The sequence below is a fragment of the Podarcis filfolensis genome (genome assembly GCF_964270895.1).
Source record: "Podarcis filfolensis genome assembly, chromosome: 4".
Classification (NCBI taxonomy): Eukaryota; Metazoa; Chordata; class Lepidosauria; order Squamata; family Lacertidae; genus Podarcis; species Podarcis filfolensis.
In genome coordinates, this window is record NC_139607.1 from 76,348,664 (window position 1) to 76,365,278 (window position 16,615).

Genomic DNA, 16,615 nt, shown 5'->3' on the forward strand with positions numbered 1-16,615 from the left:
GCCACAACAACTATCATACATCTACAAGCATCCAGTCTAACCTTACAGTCTGGATGCCTTTCAGGGTAGATATTCAACAGGCTTTTGTGTCCTTGGAATGTAGATAAGATGAAAGTTGACAACAACTTTGGAAATTAAGAAAGCCTATATAGCCTATATAGGGACGCGGGTGGCGCTGTGGGTAAAACCTCAGCGCCTAGGACTTGCCGATCGTATGGTCGGCGGTTCGAATCCCCGTGGCGGGGTGAGCTCCCGTCGTTCGGTCCCAGCTCCTGCCCACCTAGCAGTTCGAAAGCACCCCTAAGTGCAAGTAGATAAATAGGGACCGCTTACTAGCGGGAAGGTAAACGGCGTTTCCGTGTGCTGCGCTGGCTCGCCAGAGCAGCTTCGTCACGCTGGCCACGTGACCCGGAAGTGCCTCCGGACAGCGCTGGCCCCCGGCCTCTTAAGCAAGATGGGCGCGCAATCCCAGAGTCGGTCACGACTGGCCTGTACGGGCAGGGGTACCGTTACCTTTATATAGCCTATATAGCCTCTCTCTCTCTCTCTCTCTCTCTCTCTCTCTCTATATATATATATATATATGAACAAACATAATAATCTAGTCTTTAATTATCTTATTTATTTGATTTTTTGCAATCTTGTCCAGTATGCCAATCGCATATCGGGTCAGTATCCCAATATACTAAAGATCTATAATACATAGATCACAAAGTTGCCTTTGAGTACTTCAAACATATATTTATACATTTCAAAACCAAATAGCACAATGTAAGTGCATCAAAATGGCCTGGCAAAGTGGTCTGGCAGATACTATGGATGTTTATAGATTCAGAGACATTTCAACTAAAACAGTAGAAAGGGAAACAAAAAGTTCTGATGAAAAAACGATGCATTTCAGTCTCAGCAAAACTGCACATTTTGAAAGCAAACAAAAGTTAGGGCTTTTAGCCCAAAGAAATATGCATAAGTGAATTATTTAATGTGTCAGCTGATCCTGATCAAAAAGCATTGTTTTCTTTACAATGCTGATGACATACCAAATGACATTGGTTTCCAATGGAATCAAAATCATGGCAAGTACCTGGTAAGAGTTTATGAGTTTACCAGTGGTTTTTTGTTCAACCAATTATTTCTCTCTCCTAAGTCAAAGCAGAAATTCAATACATAAATAATGTAACTCTTAGTAACATCAGTATAAATGGATTTTGAGATCGTAATGCCTTTAAAAAGACTCCAGCAATGTGCTTTTTAAAAAAGAAAGAAATAGTAACCAAGTTTCTATTCTTGTTTCAAATAAGAGTGAGTGCCTTGTGATAATATAAATTTGATTTCTTTTGTAAATATTTAATAGCAAGACACGATCAGAAAAGATCTAAAATCAAACAATGTGCTACTAGCACTTTTCATGTAGTTTGGAATCTATCATATTAACTGGTAATCAGGAGAGGACACTTCTTAAAATAAAGCAAGAATGTAGGATTCAGTATTCAAACATAAAAAACCTTTCTATAGAACAATGGAGGTATAATCACAATTGTGAAATTACCCTGCTCGCTTGCTGTTTCTACGTATTGTGTAGATATTGGTTTAATCTAATGTGTACTGTTGCATAATATCCCCAGGCATAGTCAAGTAAAAGCTAAGGCTTACAGAAAAGCATACATTTTAAATGTGTCTTGTCATTAATGCTTTATTAATTGCCCCAGGCAATGCAAAGCCAGAGCTCAGCAAGCTATAACAATATGACACTTTAAGGTCAAATGCAATCTTGCTCTGTTTATGGAATGGGCCAAATATTGAGTTAACAGCAGGAAAGAAAATTTATTGGGCTTTTCTCTATCTTGTGATTATTTGATTTAAATTAGAATGGTTGTGGGGTTTTTTGCAAGAACAAAAGATCTTTTGAGCACTCAAATATCAGAAGAGTCTTTATTTCTCATTGTATATAAAAATGGCATTTTAGAGCAGTGAAGTCTAAAGCAGCCATTCTTTTTGCTCTTACGTGAAACAGAACTTCAGGAATGCACAAGTCGATTGTTTATTTGTAGCATGTAATAACAATAACAGTTACTCAATTATTTTGCATGCATATGTAGCAAAACAATAATCCTACCTTCACATCCGAAGTGTCTCTTTGGCTAGTTCTCCAAGATCTTGCCACTGAAGAAAAGGTTCGATCTGGGTGATCAAATTTTCCATCATTTGCATTGAGGAAGAATGTTGTAAAGGGTTCCTACCACAAAATTAAAATAAAAAATAAAAAAATGAATACAAGTGTAATAAGCAAAGGAATCCAAAACAACTTCATAATTTGAGTGCCTTCTAGGCTTAATATTTAAAATTAATTAAGGGAAGAATTAATAAAGAATTAATCAGCACTTCACACTAATACATTGCTTATGCTTAATCTCTTGATGCAACTATTGCTACTAATAACCCAAAAGCAGAATGGAATGGAAGGATTACAACAAATGATGTGCTGGCTCTATATTAGAATAATGTCATCAAGAGACTGGAGTATTACAGTCTATTTCACACACACCAGTCTTCCAAAATACTCCAGTAATATCTCTATCTATTTCATTGACTAAACTCCACTGCTCTTTGGAGAACTTCCCATATATTTTATTTTATGTGTGATATTATACACACACACACACACACACACACACACACACACACATATATATATATATATATGAATAAATATGATGAAGAGTAAATTATACCAAGCCTTCAACAAAGAAATGATGCATAAAAATGAAACATGTTAAAGTTTGATTGTTTTCAGGATGAGAGATCTAAGCCTCCACTCAACTCCCTAATGAAGGGAAAATGGGAAGTGCTTAATTTTGGCAGGATGCTACTCAAACTAAATATGTTCAAACAAGATATGTAATTAAATGCATTTTTAAAAATCAGCATAGAACTGTATCATCAAAACCTTTTTGTTTAGATGTTCAATAAGAAATTAAAGCTAAACCCCCATACCATTTCATATGTGGTACCAGGCTGCCCTCCACCATTAAAAGTAAAATAAAAAAGACTCTTTCTAGCTAGCTCTCACAAGTGTTGACTTTTGCCTACAAGGGCTACATATGGAAAGAGGAGTTAGCCGGCAAAAAACTCCTACACAATGAGTAACACACACAAAAATGGGCGGGGAAGATGCAAAGCGTTACTAGATTATGATGCCCTTAGCTCATTGTGTAGAATCAGATGATAAAGACTAGAACTTATATTTAAGCCACATACAACCATTTGGCCATCAGAAATTAAAGCAGCAATGTTTTTGCTCACACTCTAAAGGAAGTAGATAACTCACTTCTGATCTGAAATGCAGCAATAATGCTGAATGGAATTTGTTCCCAGTAAGAATAAGAACTGTTGATATGTTAGTTTCAGACTTGAAATCAGGGAACGACAACATTGTGGTGCTCACCTGACTTCCTGGCAACCAAGTCACTGTTGCTTACCTGGAAGGAGGGCAAGGGGGGGTCAATGTGGTGCAAACACACTGGCAGGAGCATGGGATTGGTTCCAACAGCGTGTTAGCACCACATCAATCTTTCTTCTTCTCTGTAAGCAACAGCTGTCAAGAGCTCAGGTGAGTTCTGCCACCCCACTCCACCGTGCACTACTGACTTCAATGATGGCATGTATCCATGTCTACAATAAACAATTTTACCCATATTCTATTAATTCTGATGGTCCCAGTAGACCAGGGATATGGAGCCTATGGTTCTGCTGATGTTGAACCCAAACTCCCATCAGACCTTGCCAGCCTGGTCAATAATCAGGAATGCTGGGAGTTGTAGTCCTCACCACTGCAGCGGACTATGTTTTCACTGCTTGCATAAGCCATAGAATTCACCTTAAATCCAAGGTTGCAATCCTAAGCACGCCCACTAAGGAATGAACACCGTTGAACACACAGGGACTTAATAAACATACATAGGATTATCCTTAATCTCAGAATGAAATGTTTTAGAATGAATTAGCAGAGCCGTAATGGCATTTCTTTTATATAGTTATGTGAATTAATTCACAGTGATATACTCCAAAGCATTTCTTATATGAAAAATTCCTTATTGAGAAGAATTGAATAATTACAATTTTAGTATCACTGCATTAATTACCATGGCAACTATTAAGTTCTGTTAATAACAGCTATGGTCATTAACAATGAAAAGTATCCCCTAAACATTAGGCAGCTCCAGTCAAAAAAATGTATAGTCTGGAAGGTTGGATTCATAACGAACATGAAATACAACGCCAAGCAGGAAGTAACATGGAGAACATGACTGTGTTTGAGCAGTGTGAGTCTAAGTAGAGGACTTCATTCTAAGCGCAAGTAATTTAGGCACACACTACCCACACTAATTTGTCAGGCATTTTCAACTATGGGTTGTAAATAATGTGTCAGCCAAGTGCAGTTAATGGCTAAGGTTATGAGAGTGTTCAGAAATGTTTACTGAATATTTTAAGGAGCACTATTTGCTCACAGACTTATTTAGCATATAAGCAATGCCTTGTGAAACTTACGTAATTCAGAGGAGAAAAAGTGAAGGGCAGGTTATTTCCTCCAAATTCCCCTGGGCCCTATGCAACATCTGCTCAGAGCATGAGTAGCATGGATTGGGCAGAAAGGAGGCACTTGATGGGAATATGGGAGATGTGTCCACATCTCCCATCTACTTAATACCCCATCACATATTTAATCTTAGTTGGTTGGAATCGATTTTGATTGGAGGCAGAAAACTCACACTACCTTCTTTTACCCTGCATCTGCTCCAAAAGTTTGTTTGACCGAGCAAAGCAGACATTAGGGTCTGCCTTACATGACCAGGCGATTAAAGAAGCTGATAGTGGGAACAACAGCCTTTACTGATTGTCTCCTGAGTTTGCAAAAAGCAATCCAATTTACTGTGTCTATTGCTATACTAGAATAACTGTTCTTGAATAAAGAGCTTCCAAGCTCTCTCAGAACTCTAGCTCTTGAACTCTAGAGATCACAGCATGTTCAGCAGGGTTCATTGATTTTGATTCATATGCCAACAGGGGTGACTCAAGAATAAGAGATCACCCCAAATATTATTGATTGACACCTCATCTGTTTTAATGTTGGACCTATTCATGTAAAACCACGCACATGGAAAGGTGGGGTAGACATTTGAATAAACAATAGCTACTGGGACCTGCTGCATAATGGAGAGTTCTTGTTCATGGTTCTAGCCAGGCATTAACTTCAACGGGTATATGCTGAGTAGGATTCGTGTTGAATACTGCCGGCTTTGGCTAGTGATGGGCTAGTTCCTGTTTAAACCTCACAGTGGAATATATCAGATGCTTAATCCTACATCCCTTAATGAAGGTTAGATTATGGAGGTGGTATGGTGATGGAGAGGAATCACCTACTCCAATATGAGAAAGACTGTCATTGCCTGGCAAGTGGCCAAACAAAGCAATAGCTAAGACTGCACTACCAAATATGCAACTTGGTGATGGTTCATGTTTTTAATCATATCTCCTTTGAATAAATAAGAAAATATTTTGTATATGCCACAAATGGCAAGCTTTAAAAGAACAGTTAATCTGTTCAATAAGAGTAAAATTTATATCCCATTAGTGTTAAAAAAACCATTAATCTGAACACTTTAAATTTATGTTGTACTTTTAAAAACCCAATAAAACTCTGTGCACCTTTATTCTGATTTGGGAAGCTGAGATTCTAAAATCAGAAGCAACTGGGGATTAGGAAAAAGCAGTAGGAAAAAGGTAATTATAGTCAATTATGTTACAGTATAATCCTAAATTCCATGACAACATTATTTAAGAGTCTGAGACAAACACAAAAGCAAGAAAATTCATAGTCAAGGATTAAGCCTTTCATAGTTGAACACTACGGGGTGCCCCATTAGACCAACATATGGTGTCTATCTTTTGGATTTTTAATCCTTAGCCTCAATGCATAGGCTCTTCTACATTTATCATATAACCTCGGCATTAGTTCTTACCTTCAAAAATAATTTCATATCAACACACACTATATTTCCTCTTAATTTTTCTCATTTAATTATAATTACGTTCAGGTAAAGATGGCTAAGTTTGAAAGAGATTAAAAGAAAACCATGGCTTTAAGAGAAAATCACGCCTGCCTTGCTCTTCCCCCAATCCTGTTGTTGCGCTTCCAGGAGCTAAGTCATGGCTTGGCTTAGCATTACATCTGAACCCAGGCTTGTGATTTGTCTCCCCTAAATAGAGCATGAGTGGTACGTCGAGAACCTTGTCCTCAGGCTATTTAACATCCACATAAAGCTGCTGGGAGCTGTCATCAGGTGTGTGTGACCAATATGCAGATGACACCCAGCTCTAGCTCTCTGTTCCACCCTGCTTGATTACAAAATGGGGTGCTTCAAAGTCGGAATCAGGCTTCATAATTATAATTGGACTACATTTTATTGCATTTTCAAGGTGGCATCCGCATGAATAAATTGTGCCAATAGTGGTTTCCCACCTTCAAATATAGTGGACATTATGGTTTAAATGCCTATATTTTTAGGAAGCTGGACAACTCAGGATGGCGTGAACATCCCAAAAGACAATGGCTGCACTGAACAGTTATGCTACCACAAGCACTTTTGGCTCAGCAACAGAGCTTCCCTTCCCTCTCCTTTCCCCCCCGAGTACCCATTTTGTCCCCCAAATCTGCTTTGGAGTGTCTGGGGAAACCCCTGAACATATTTAAGGGGTGCATGGGGGTACAAAGGGAGAGGCAAGTTCCAATCCACAGCAAAAAGTGCTTGCAATAGGGAAGCTGGTGATTTGGAAACTGCCTATTACTTCCTATTAGACCTAGATCTAGAGTTGATAAAACCCTGGCTTACTACACTACCTCCCCTACCCAATTGAAAATCGATAAAAAATGGATTTTGGCTGTTAAAATATTCTCTACCCACTTTAAGATCATATGCATCAATGTCTATATTCATCCACTTATGAAACAAACTGATCTTAAAAACATCTGGAACGAACTGGAAGACTGCATTCTCCTTGTCTCAAATAAGTTCCCCTCTGCCTCCTTAATTATTGGTGGGGACTTTAATGCAAGGCTAGGCCACTCAGACGAACAGCTAATTAACGAAAGTGGAATGGGTCCCCTAAATGCTAATGATGAACATTGGCCCCTATTCAGGCGTCATTCACTTGACCCAGTTACCAATTTTGCTGGTACATGTCTCTTTCTAATGGCACTTAGATTAAACCTTGTTATTTTAAATGGCCTCTCCTCGGGAGACTGCCCTGGCCAATTCACTTATTGGTCAGGCTTAAGGCATTCTGTTATTGACTACATTCTTGTCTCCCAAGAACTCTTTGATGAATATATTGAATTTACTGTAGATATAAGAACCGAAAGTGACCATCTACCCCTAAATCTTAAAAGGACTGAATTTTGGGAACCCTCTAGATGTGGGCTCGTCCCACAGACACCTGACCCTAATGTTCTACAACAAATAGGCAGATCCAGAATTAAATGGTCCCCTTATGTTAATAACAACTTTAGCATTTGGACACAATCAATGGAAGGTCAACTTCTCTGGGCTGATCTGACCTCCAATGACACTGAAGAGACCTCCCCAATTGACCATTATAACACTTTAATCCGAAAACTCCAACCGTTATTGTCAAGACTCAGGAGACCTAACCACAATGAGTTCCCTACCAACAAAAAATGGTTTGACCGCGAATGCATCCAGGCAAAACTTATACTTAGGGAATGCTTTAAGGTCTTCCGGCAAAATCCTAACCCTATTACTAAATTAGAGTTACAACTTAAAAAAAAGAACTACAAAGAGTTACTAAAAACCAAAAAAAGAACCGCAGACTCTCTTATCTGGCAGGCCCTTATAAAAGTGTCAATAGAAAAAGACAATACCAACTTCTGGAAAATTATCTCCAGTCAAACCAAAACTCCTAACGAGGGCACAATAATCCCTGCAAACTTATGGGGAGAGCACTATAAAGTGCTGTTTAGGGAACATCGTCCTTCCGCGCTGTTTAACATCTCTTTAGATAATGATACACCATGGCCCCCAACATCTGAAACTGAGATCACTTCGTTAATTCTACAAATGAAATCTGGCAAAGCCCCAGGAAGTGATTTCATTGTCGCTGAACTTCTGAAAGCGCAAATAAACTGGTGGGCCCCGGTTCTTGCAAATCTATTTTCATATATAGATAAGACAACTGAAATCCCTAAAGATTGGGGACCGGCTATAATTGTTCCTATATTTAAAAAGGGCAACCCCTCTGACCCAGCTAATTATAGACCAATTAGTCTTCTGAATGTGATCTGTAAACTTTATACAAAACATCTATGTTTAAAATTATGTGAATGGTTAGATCATAATGACTTGCTAGAAATTGAACAAGCAGGGTTTACATCTGGACGTTCTACCATAGATCACTGCTTAGTGTTAGATTATTTTGTCTATAAGTATGTGAAACATTGGAAAAAGTCATTGTATGCGGCCTTTGTGGACCTAAAGGCAGCATTTGATTCTGTATCCAGGGGTAGGCTCTGGGCCAAATTGGCCAATATGGGTATTAACAGAAGGTTATTACTTCTGATGATTAAGCTTCATGAGAATAATACCCTCCAGATAAGACTCACACAGGACGGCAGACTCTCTAGAGAAATCCCAGTCCAAAGGGGAGTCAGACAAGGATGCCTATTAGCCCCATTTTTATTTAACATCTATGTTAACTCCCTGGTCACATGTTGCCGTGAAATCGAAACCCACCCCCCCGTGTTCTCTAACGGCAGAAAAGTACCAGTTTTAATGTATGCGGATGACGCTGTTCTTCTCTCTCAAACCAAAGTGGGCCTGAAACGTGCCTTAGGAAAGTTTAGTGACCAATGTAACACTGAACTGTTAACAATTAACTTTGCCAAAACCAAAATTGTACATTTTAACCGCTCCTTCAGGAAAGATAATTGGAGCGTAAAGGGAAACGCCATTGAACAGACTAAGACCTTCCAATACTTAGGCATTACTTTCTCTTATAATGCCAAACTGTCAACACACCTGACCACATCAGCTATATCAGCAGGAAGAAGTGCAAATGCCATCCTTAGATTATTCAGAAGGAAAGGAGCTGGCTTCCTCCCGATGGCCCTAAAAGTTTTTCAGGCAAAATCTCTAGCCCAACTCCTGTATGGCTCTCAAATTAGCCCCTCTGCCAACCTTAAGACCCTTGAAACAGTACAATCAAAATTCTTAAGATCATTATTTGCTACCCCAAAGTGTACACCTAATGCAGTCTTAAGGCAAGAGGCAGGACTGCCCAGAGTGGAATTAAAAGTCTGGGAGCAAGCAATATCCCTCTGGCTGAAAATCCATTACAATCCTAAGGGACTGTTACCTTGCTTCCTGGCCGCAGCTCCCTATCCTCCTTGGCTTATGCAAATAACTAATAAGATCAAACAAATTGGCCTAAACCCTGAAAATCTTTTTATTGAAACTCCGAACAAGGCAAAAGCAATTGTCACTCAGAGACTTCACGATGTCGAATTACAAGAAGTCGCCCTACTCCCGGAGACGTATAGATGCTTAAAAGCTTGGCCTAATTTTGCAGCTGCCCCTTACTTAACTAACATCACTAACGAAGCTTATAGATGGGCTTTCTCTAGAGCCCGCTTTGAAACAATGCCCTCAGCAGTGCTGTACGGCAAATTCACGCGGGTACCAATGCATGCGCGTCTCTGCCCCTGTATGTCTAATAAGGTAGAATCTGTCACACACATCCTTCTATTTTGCGAATTTTATAGTGAAGAACGAGTTCAACTTATTTTGCCGCTTTTATCAAAATTTATACCCCTACAACATTATTTGGAATCCTCCCCCGAAATTCTACGAAAATACCTTCTGGAAGATTCCTCAAGCTCAATATCATATGAGGTGGCCAAATTTTGCACTTTAGCAATCAGGAAGCGTAAATCTCTTCTGTTGAATGGCACACTGCAAAGTTCCCTTGTGTAATCTTTTTTTTCCCCCCTTCTGATGTTGTTGTTGATCTCTTTTTGTTTGATCTTGTGATGTTTAGTGTTACTGGCTTTTGCCGCAATAAAACTTGAAACTTGAAAACTTGAAACCCTGGCTTAAGTCTAGGGGTCTAGAGGGTCTAACCATCTTGCCTGGAACATGAGAACATAAGAAGAGCCTGCTGTATCAGGCCAATGGCCCACCCATCAAAAACTGGTAGGGCCTGCTACCACTGATGCCAAGAGAACGAGCAGATACAACGACAGAAATCATTTCTGTGGGTGACACAAGGACAGAAAACCACAGTTGCAATATGCTTCATATTAACTGTTTTGTCTGTCCAACTCAAATGGAGTAATCATGCATAGTCTGATGAAGTAGTGTGTGATTTCCTCCCTATCAATGAAGATGTATTTTTCTTGCTTTTCCCCCTTCCTTGTCTGTTCACAGTGGATACATCCACCATGCAGTAGAGCACTGGGATTCACCTGGCTGTTCTTCAGAATGGCTTGTTTATTTATTTGCATTTCTAAGCCACTTAATATTTTTAAAATCCCTAAGCTGTGTACATTATCCATTAAAACAAAAAGGTAAAGGACCCTGGATGGTTAAGTCCAGTCAAAGGCGACTATGGGGTGTGGCGTTCATCTCGTTTGAGGCCGAGAGCGCTGGCATTTGTCCACAGACAGCTTTCCGGGTTCATAATAGCGCATGGAGGACTGTGATGAGTGCCAGAGCCCACGGAAATGCTGTTTATCTTCCCGCTGCAGTGGTACCTATTTATCTACTTGCACTGGTATGCTTCTGAACTGCTAGGTTGGCAGAAGCCTGGCCAGAACAACGGGAGCTCACCCCATCGTGCAGATTTGAACTGCCAACCTTCCGATTGGCCAGCCCAAGAGGCTCAGTGGTTTAGACCACAGCTCCACCCTAAATACACCCTAAAGCCAATAAAAAAGATATCAAAGTTAATAAACCAGGAATCCACACACATAAATCAGGGTCCAATCTTATGGATCAGGGAAAGTCTTGTTGATTTGGTGACTTGATCTATTTGCTCCACTGCAATTTCACTTCTATCATGGTTACCCAGAAGCAGGGAGTCATCTAAGTGGTTACAGCAGAAAAAATTACATGGATGAGGATTCTGTAATTCCACATTTTATGAAAGTAAAAAATGAATTTGGCTTTACAGGTGAAAATACTGAATGAATAGGAGGCGACAAAAATACTTACAATGCGAACGAGCCAGCATAAGGTACAAGTAGATGTTGAATAATGAGTGTTATAATGATAAGGTGGAGTCTGGTCATCTTCCCATGTCTCATAGCGCTCTGCATAAAAGACTGCTCTCTTTGGATTCAAAGCACCGATGGGCTGCAAAGGGAATACATATACATCACTATATGAACAGCTGGAGAATGCTTTGGAAATCTATATCACACTTTTAGTTTGCATCCTTTAACAAGGATTCACCATATATGACATTCAGCAGCCCGAATGTTGATAATTCATATTGCAGTTTGTTCAGACTGCTTGAGAAGGGGTGGGACTTTTATTTTAGAGGCTTGAGTTACTAAACACATGACTGCTATAAAAACCAAAAAAATGTATATGGCATAAGTCTGCAAAAGTTCAAGACCATTTCAAACAGGGTGAGGGGCGGGGGGTAGTTTCCCAGTGAATTTAACAATATATTCTGGAAATATGCATCTAAACCTACATTTCAGATGCTTTCAAACCAAAGTAACGTTACTCTTGTCATTCACCGTAATGACACAGCTAATGAAATGTGACTTCTGTTCAGGCAGGGTACTTTGTAATGCGCATTTCATGATGAAAAGATTTTACACAGAAGGCCTTGTGGTGTTTGGTGATCTTAAGCAGAAATTCTTGAATATGTACACAGTATGAAAAGACAGCAGCCACTTCCAAAGACGGCCAGTTTTCACATAAAGAAACGTTCTCAAGAGGGAAAGGGGGCAGTAGACACCCCCCCTTTACTTGCCTATTTGTGCTAAACAGGAAAGGCCCAATTCTAATTCTTCCTATAGCTATTGCTGCAGTGATATACTATATAAGGCAAACAGTGGAAGATTCCCTCCATCCCAAGGAGCTCAATTCAAGTTACCAAACTTCTCTTTTCTTTTTGCTTCTCTCGCAAATCCTCCACGTTTTCTCCCAAAGGGAACAACCAAATACGCAACTATACTCACATGCTTTTCCTTTTCCTTTTCCTTTGCTAGAGTCATCTTACCACTTTAGCAGTTTGAGTGTCATAGGAGGAGGCTCTTAATAAAAAGCTAAGAAATTAAGTGGGAAGTGATGGATCTAACCTGCCCCCGGCACATTCAGAGTCCCACCAGCTGCTCATCTACTTTTCTGCACATGGACCTGCCTCTTTGCTCTCAGACAAGGAGATCCCTAGGATCCAGTGGTCCCTCAGTTGGCTTTCCCCAGAACTTAGGATTCCTCCCTAACTTAGAAGTCAAAGGAATACAAATAAAAAATATATTTCAAAGGACCCATAATACATCGCAGGTGCACTACAAGTGCACACCTCCAGAGCGTTACAAATTGCAGACCCAGGAGTCGTGCGCCTCTATGAAGTGCCAGAGCTACTGATGCGGATGCACCCTGGACAATCACTGCCATAGCCACTGGACTTGGATCGGGCCTGATGCCAGCTGGCTGGAAGAGCAGCTTGGGATCCAGCAGATCCTAGGCCAGCTCCATCCCACCCTGTCCTCGTGAGGTCCCCTTTGGGGGATCTGATGCTGTGCTCTGCCGGCAGGGATACCACAAGAGCACTGAAGGAGAAGGTCTGAGTCACTTGCGAGGCTCAACTGGCAGAAACAAGCTGAGGGGTTCCTCCACTCAGTCCAAACCTGATTCCCAGCCCAGCAGTAGCGTTTCATAATCAAAATATAAAATAGCCATTATACTTTGGTATAGATATTTTTTTCCTTTTATCATTTTTACACAATAATTGCTTTCTCATATTTTAAATATGTGTGCCTCTTCTTATTACGTTTAGCTCAGAACCATAAATGTGTTTTATAGTGCAAACTCCATGTTGGGATGCATGGTGACTTATTCATGCCTTAAGTTCATAGTAGCAATGTGTGTATATCCCCCAACCTAAATCAAGGTGAATACTAAAAAAAATAGGGAAATAAAACATATTGACAATAGAGAATGAATCAAATGTTTATTCCTTTAATTCCAGATTCTTTTGAGGTAGGTATCTGTTAAATAAATAAAATAAATAAAAATTATAGAATTGCCTACCATTTTATAGGGGTTCTACTTTGTGGATAATTATAGCTTAAGTCAATGTTGTACCAAGATTTTGGCGTCGCTAAACATTTTGATTGTTTAATACTTTGCTTTGTCAAGGGTATGCTAACAGCTTTCTCATGTGTGTAAAATATTTTAGTAATCCCTCAGGATCTAGCTTATCTGATGCAGATTGCACTGCAAGACCTCACAAAACATTCATGAAAGGAAAGCATGACCCATTTCTTAATCTTTTCCAGGCATCTTCCCAACTACTGGAACAACAATAAAATAAATATTTACATTTTTTATTTTACTCAGGTTTCATAGGCTACTCAACCTTTTCGGTCTTTTATAGTTCAGTATGGGGTACGGTAAAGGCAGGCCAGAATTATTTGGGTTGTTTGCACAAGATACCTTCAGTAAAAATATTTGCTTAAATAATTATTTAGTGTAGAAATAATAAATTGGCCGTCCTATTGATATGACAAGGTGCAAGATAGGTATGAAATGGTGTGATAAGATTTTGCAGTTTTCGCTATAGCTGCCAGAACAGCTGCTGAATTTGGAATAATATGGCTTGAAAGAACAAACTAACATTTTATTTAAATATGTTTGTGATTAGCCTTAACAGGAAAGGAATGCTGTCTAGTGATCACAGCAGGGATCGGAATCATGAGAGGAGAGGCTCACTCCTGGCTTTGATGGCACGTAGCCTTGCACAAAAAAAATACTAGCATGTTTCCCTCTGTTTCATGACCTCTACAAAAAAGATACAAGTTCTGGGTATGAACTTGTTTTCACTGCTGCTTTTAACTGCTGCCTTTTATTGTGATAGGCCTTAGTCCAGTGTTTCCCAAAGTACTTCCCCCATGGACCACTCGAAAATTGCCAAGGATCTTGGCAGGCCACTTCTTCTGCATACTGTAGCAATTGTAATGTGCTATGCTAGATGCTGTATAATTTTATTCTATTTTATTTGGCTTCTTGTATTTATTTTATATTGTGTTCTGTTGCATTCCATAGAATTCACAACGTAATACAATGAAATATAATGTGAGAAATAAAGGAAGCAATAAAAATACAATTTAAAGAAATCATTATGACTATTCAATGCGATGGATGTGCCACTCCCCAACTTCAGCCTCTAATCTACAGACCACCTAAATGAAGCTTGTGGACCACTGGTGGTCCACAGACCACAGTCTGGGAACCCTGCTTTGGTTGGTTTTATTGTACTGGGAAATTGCCCTGAGATACATTTTGACTAGAAAGCGGAAAAGACATGTTCTAAATAAATAAAATTAAAATGAACACATAAACTATTTATAGACAAGTATTGTGAAATCTAATGTCAAGTCAGAAATGTAGGGAACGAGGCCCAATACCCTCACTGAAGTACTTCAAAGATGGATGTTAGATTTAGAACTACTGTAGATTGCTATTTTTTATTAATTATTATCATTATTAACTTTATTACCTGCCCTTCACCAGCAGGTGCCAGGGCACATTACAACAATAACTAACTAACTAACTAACTAATTAACTAACTAACTAACAAGCTAACTGGAATAGGAATAGAGTGGTTGTCCCTTGTCCTCACTGTTGTTTATCATGACATTGGAAATATTGCTTCAGAATATGAGAAACAGGGAAATCAAAGGTATTGGGGTGGGACGTAGCATCTATAAATTAAGGGCATTTGCTGCTGATGTGCTGTTGATATTAGAACAACCTTTGGAGAGCGTTCCCAAAGCCTTAGAAGAAATTAAAAGGTTTGGAGAAGTGGTGGGTTTCAAAATACATTCAGATTAAACCAAAATGTTGGTTAAAAACATGGATGAGCAGCGGAAATAATTTTTAAAATGGATGTCTGGTTTAAAAATAGGCAAAAAAGTTAAGTATTTGGGAATTTGACTGACAGTAAGAAATCTTAACCTTTTTGAAAATAATTATATTAAAAGAGTTGGTGATATGGGGGAGAATGAAATTCTCCCTGTTAGGTAGAATCTCAGCCATTAAAATGAATTTACTACCTAGAATGCTGTTTTTATTCCAATCAATTCCAATTGTAAACACTTTAAGCTGCTTCAAAGAATGGAAAAATAAATTTCTAAATTTATCTGGCAGGGAGGAAAGCCAAGAAATAAATATAAAATTATGATAGATACAAAAGAAAGAGGAGCTTTGCTCTGCCAGATTTGCAAATGTATTGTGAGACAGCCTGTTTGTGTTGGTTAAAAGAATGGATTGTATTGGACAATGTAGAAATCTTAGAGGGTCATGACTTAAAATTTGGTTGGCATGCATGTCTCTGGTATGGGAAGGCTAAAATCTATAAGAGTTGTATGAACCACATTATTAGGAAGAATTTGAATAGAGTTTGGGAGAAATATAAAAAATCTGCTGGAAATAAAAACACCTTTATGGCTATCTCCCATTGAAGCAATTACAATTAAGAGAGATAATATGGACAGACAATGGGTGACTTACAGGGAATTGCTGAATTTTATGGGGGGGGGGGCAAACTGAATTTTTTTTTGCCTAAAATGTATTATTTCCTACTAGAATGGGAAACAAAGGACAAGCTTGTTAAGTAATCTTATGGGGTCATTCAAATGTATTCAAATAAGTGTAGGATCTCCCAATATAGTTGCTCATGTTTCCCCTTAGTGACAGGCACAGTAGAGAATACAAAAAGAGGCTTATCCCTGAGCAATGTCTAAACAGGACCACAGTATGATTTATTTTTTCTATAGAAGCAATTCTTATTACTCATCTTCATTAAGGAGAGGTTCAATTTTTATTATTATTATCTAGAACTGTGATTTGCTATTACTTATTGTGATAACCATATAATGGTGAGACCGTTCAGATGTTCTCCATGTAGAAGCTATGCATGGATAACGGGACAGTGTGACTGTCTTGCTAGCCCCACCTGGCACTGGCCCTGCCCTCTGGACATCCATGAATAGGCATCCTAAGAATCAGGAAACTGCATACGCTCGGCCAACTAAAAATGGCTGCTAACACTGGAGAAGTTGATGCTTCCCCTCCCCACAATATTCCCAGAAGAATGTAACACCATGACATAATATGCTTCTGCAGTGGCACTATGGGTTTGCATACCTCCAGAGAGCCCAGGAAGTGCCAAATCTGTTCTAAAATATGCTTTATAAGCTGAGGGAACGAGAAGGGGAGAGGGGAACCTCTGCTGCTGGCTTTGTAAGTCTCCTCCACAAGGTTTAAAGACACTGTCCACTGAAAATGTAGTGTTTCTTTCCGCC

General features: G+C 39.2%; 1 protein-coding gene across 7 annotated transcripts in view; it reads right to left on the bottom strand.

Annotated features, from left to right (window-relative positions):
- Positions 1–16,615, bottom strand: part of NBEA (neurobeachin) — a 361,568-nt gene that overhangs the window by 53,967 nt on the left and 290,986 nt on the right. For all 7 annotated transcript variants that reach the window (XM_083608943.1, XM_083608944.1, XM_083608945.1 and 4 more), the window contains 2 exons: positions 11,286–11,426; positions 2,117–2,236 (listed from right to left, as the gene is read on the bottom strand). In XM_083608943.1, coding sequence (XP_083465069.1) covers positions 2,117–2,236; positions 11,286–11,426 — 261 coding nt within the window. The remainder of the gene's footprint in view (positions 1–2,116; positions 2,237–11,285; positions 11,427–16,615) is intronic.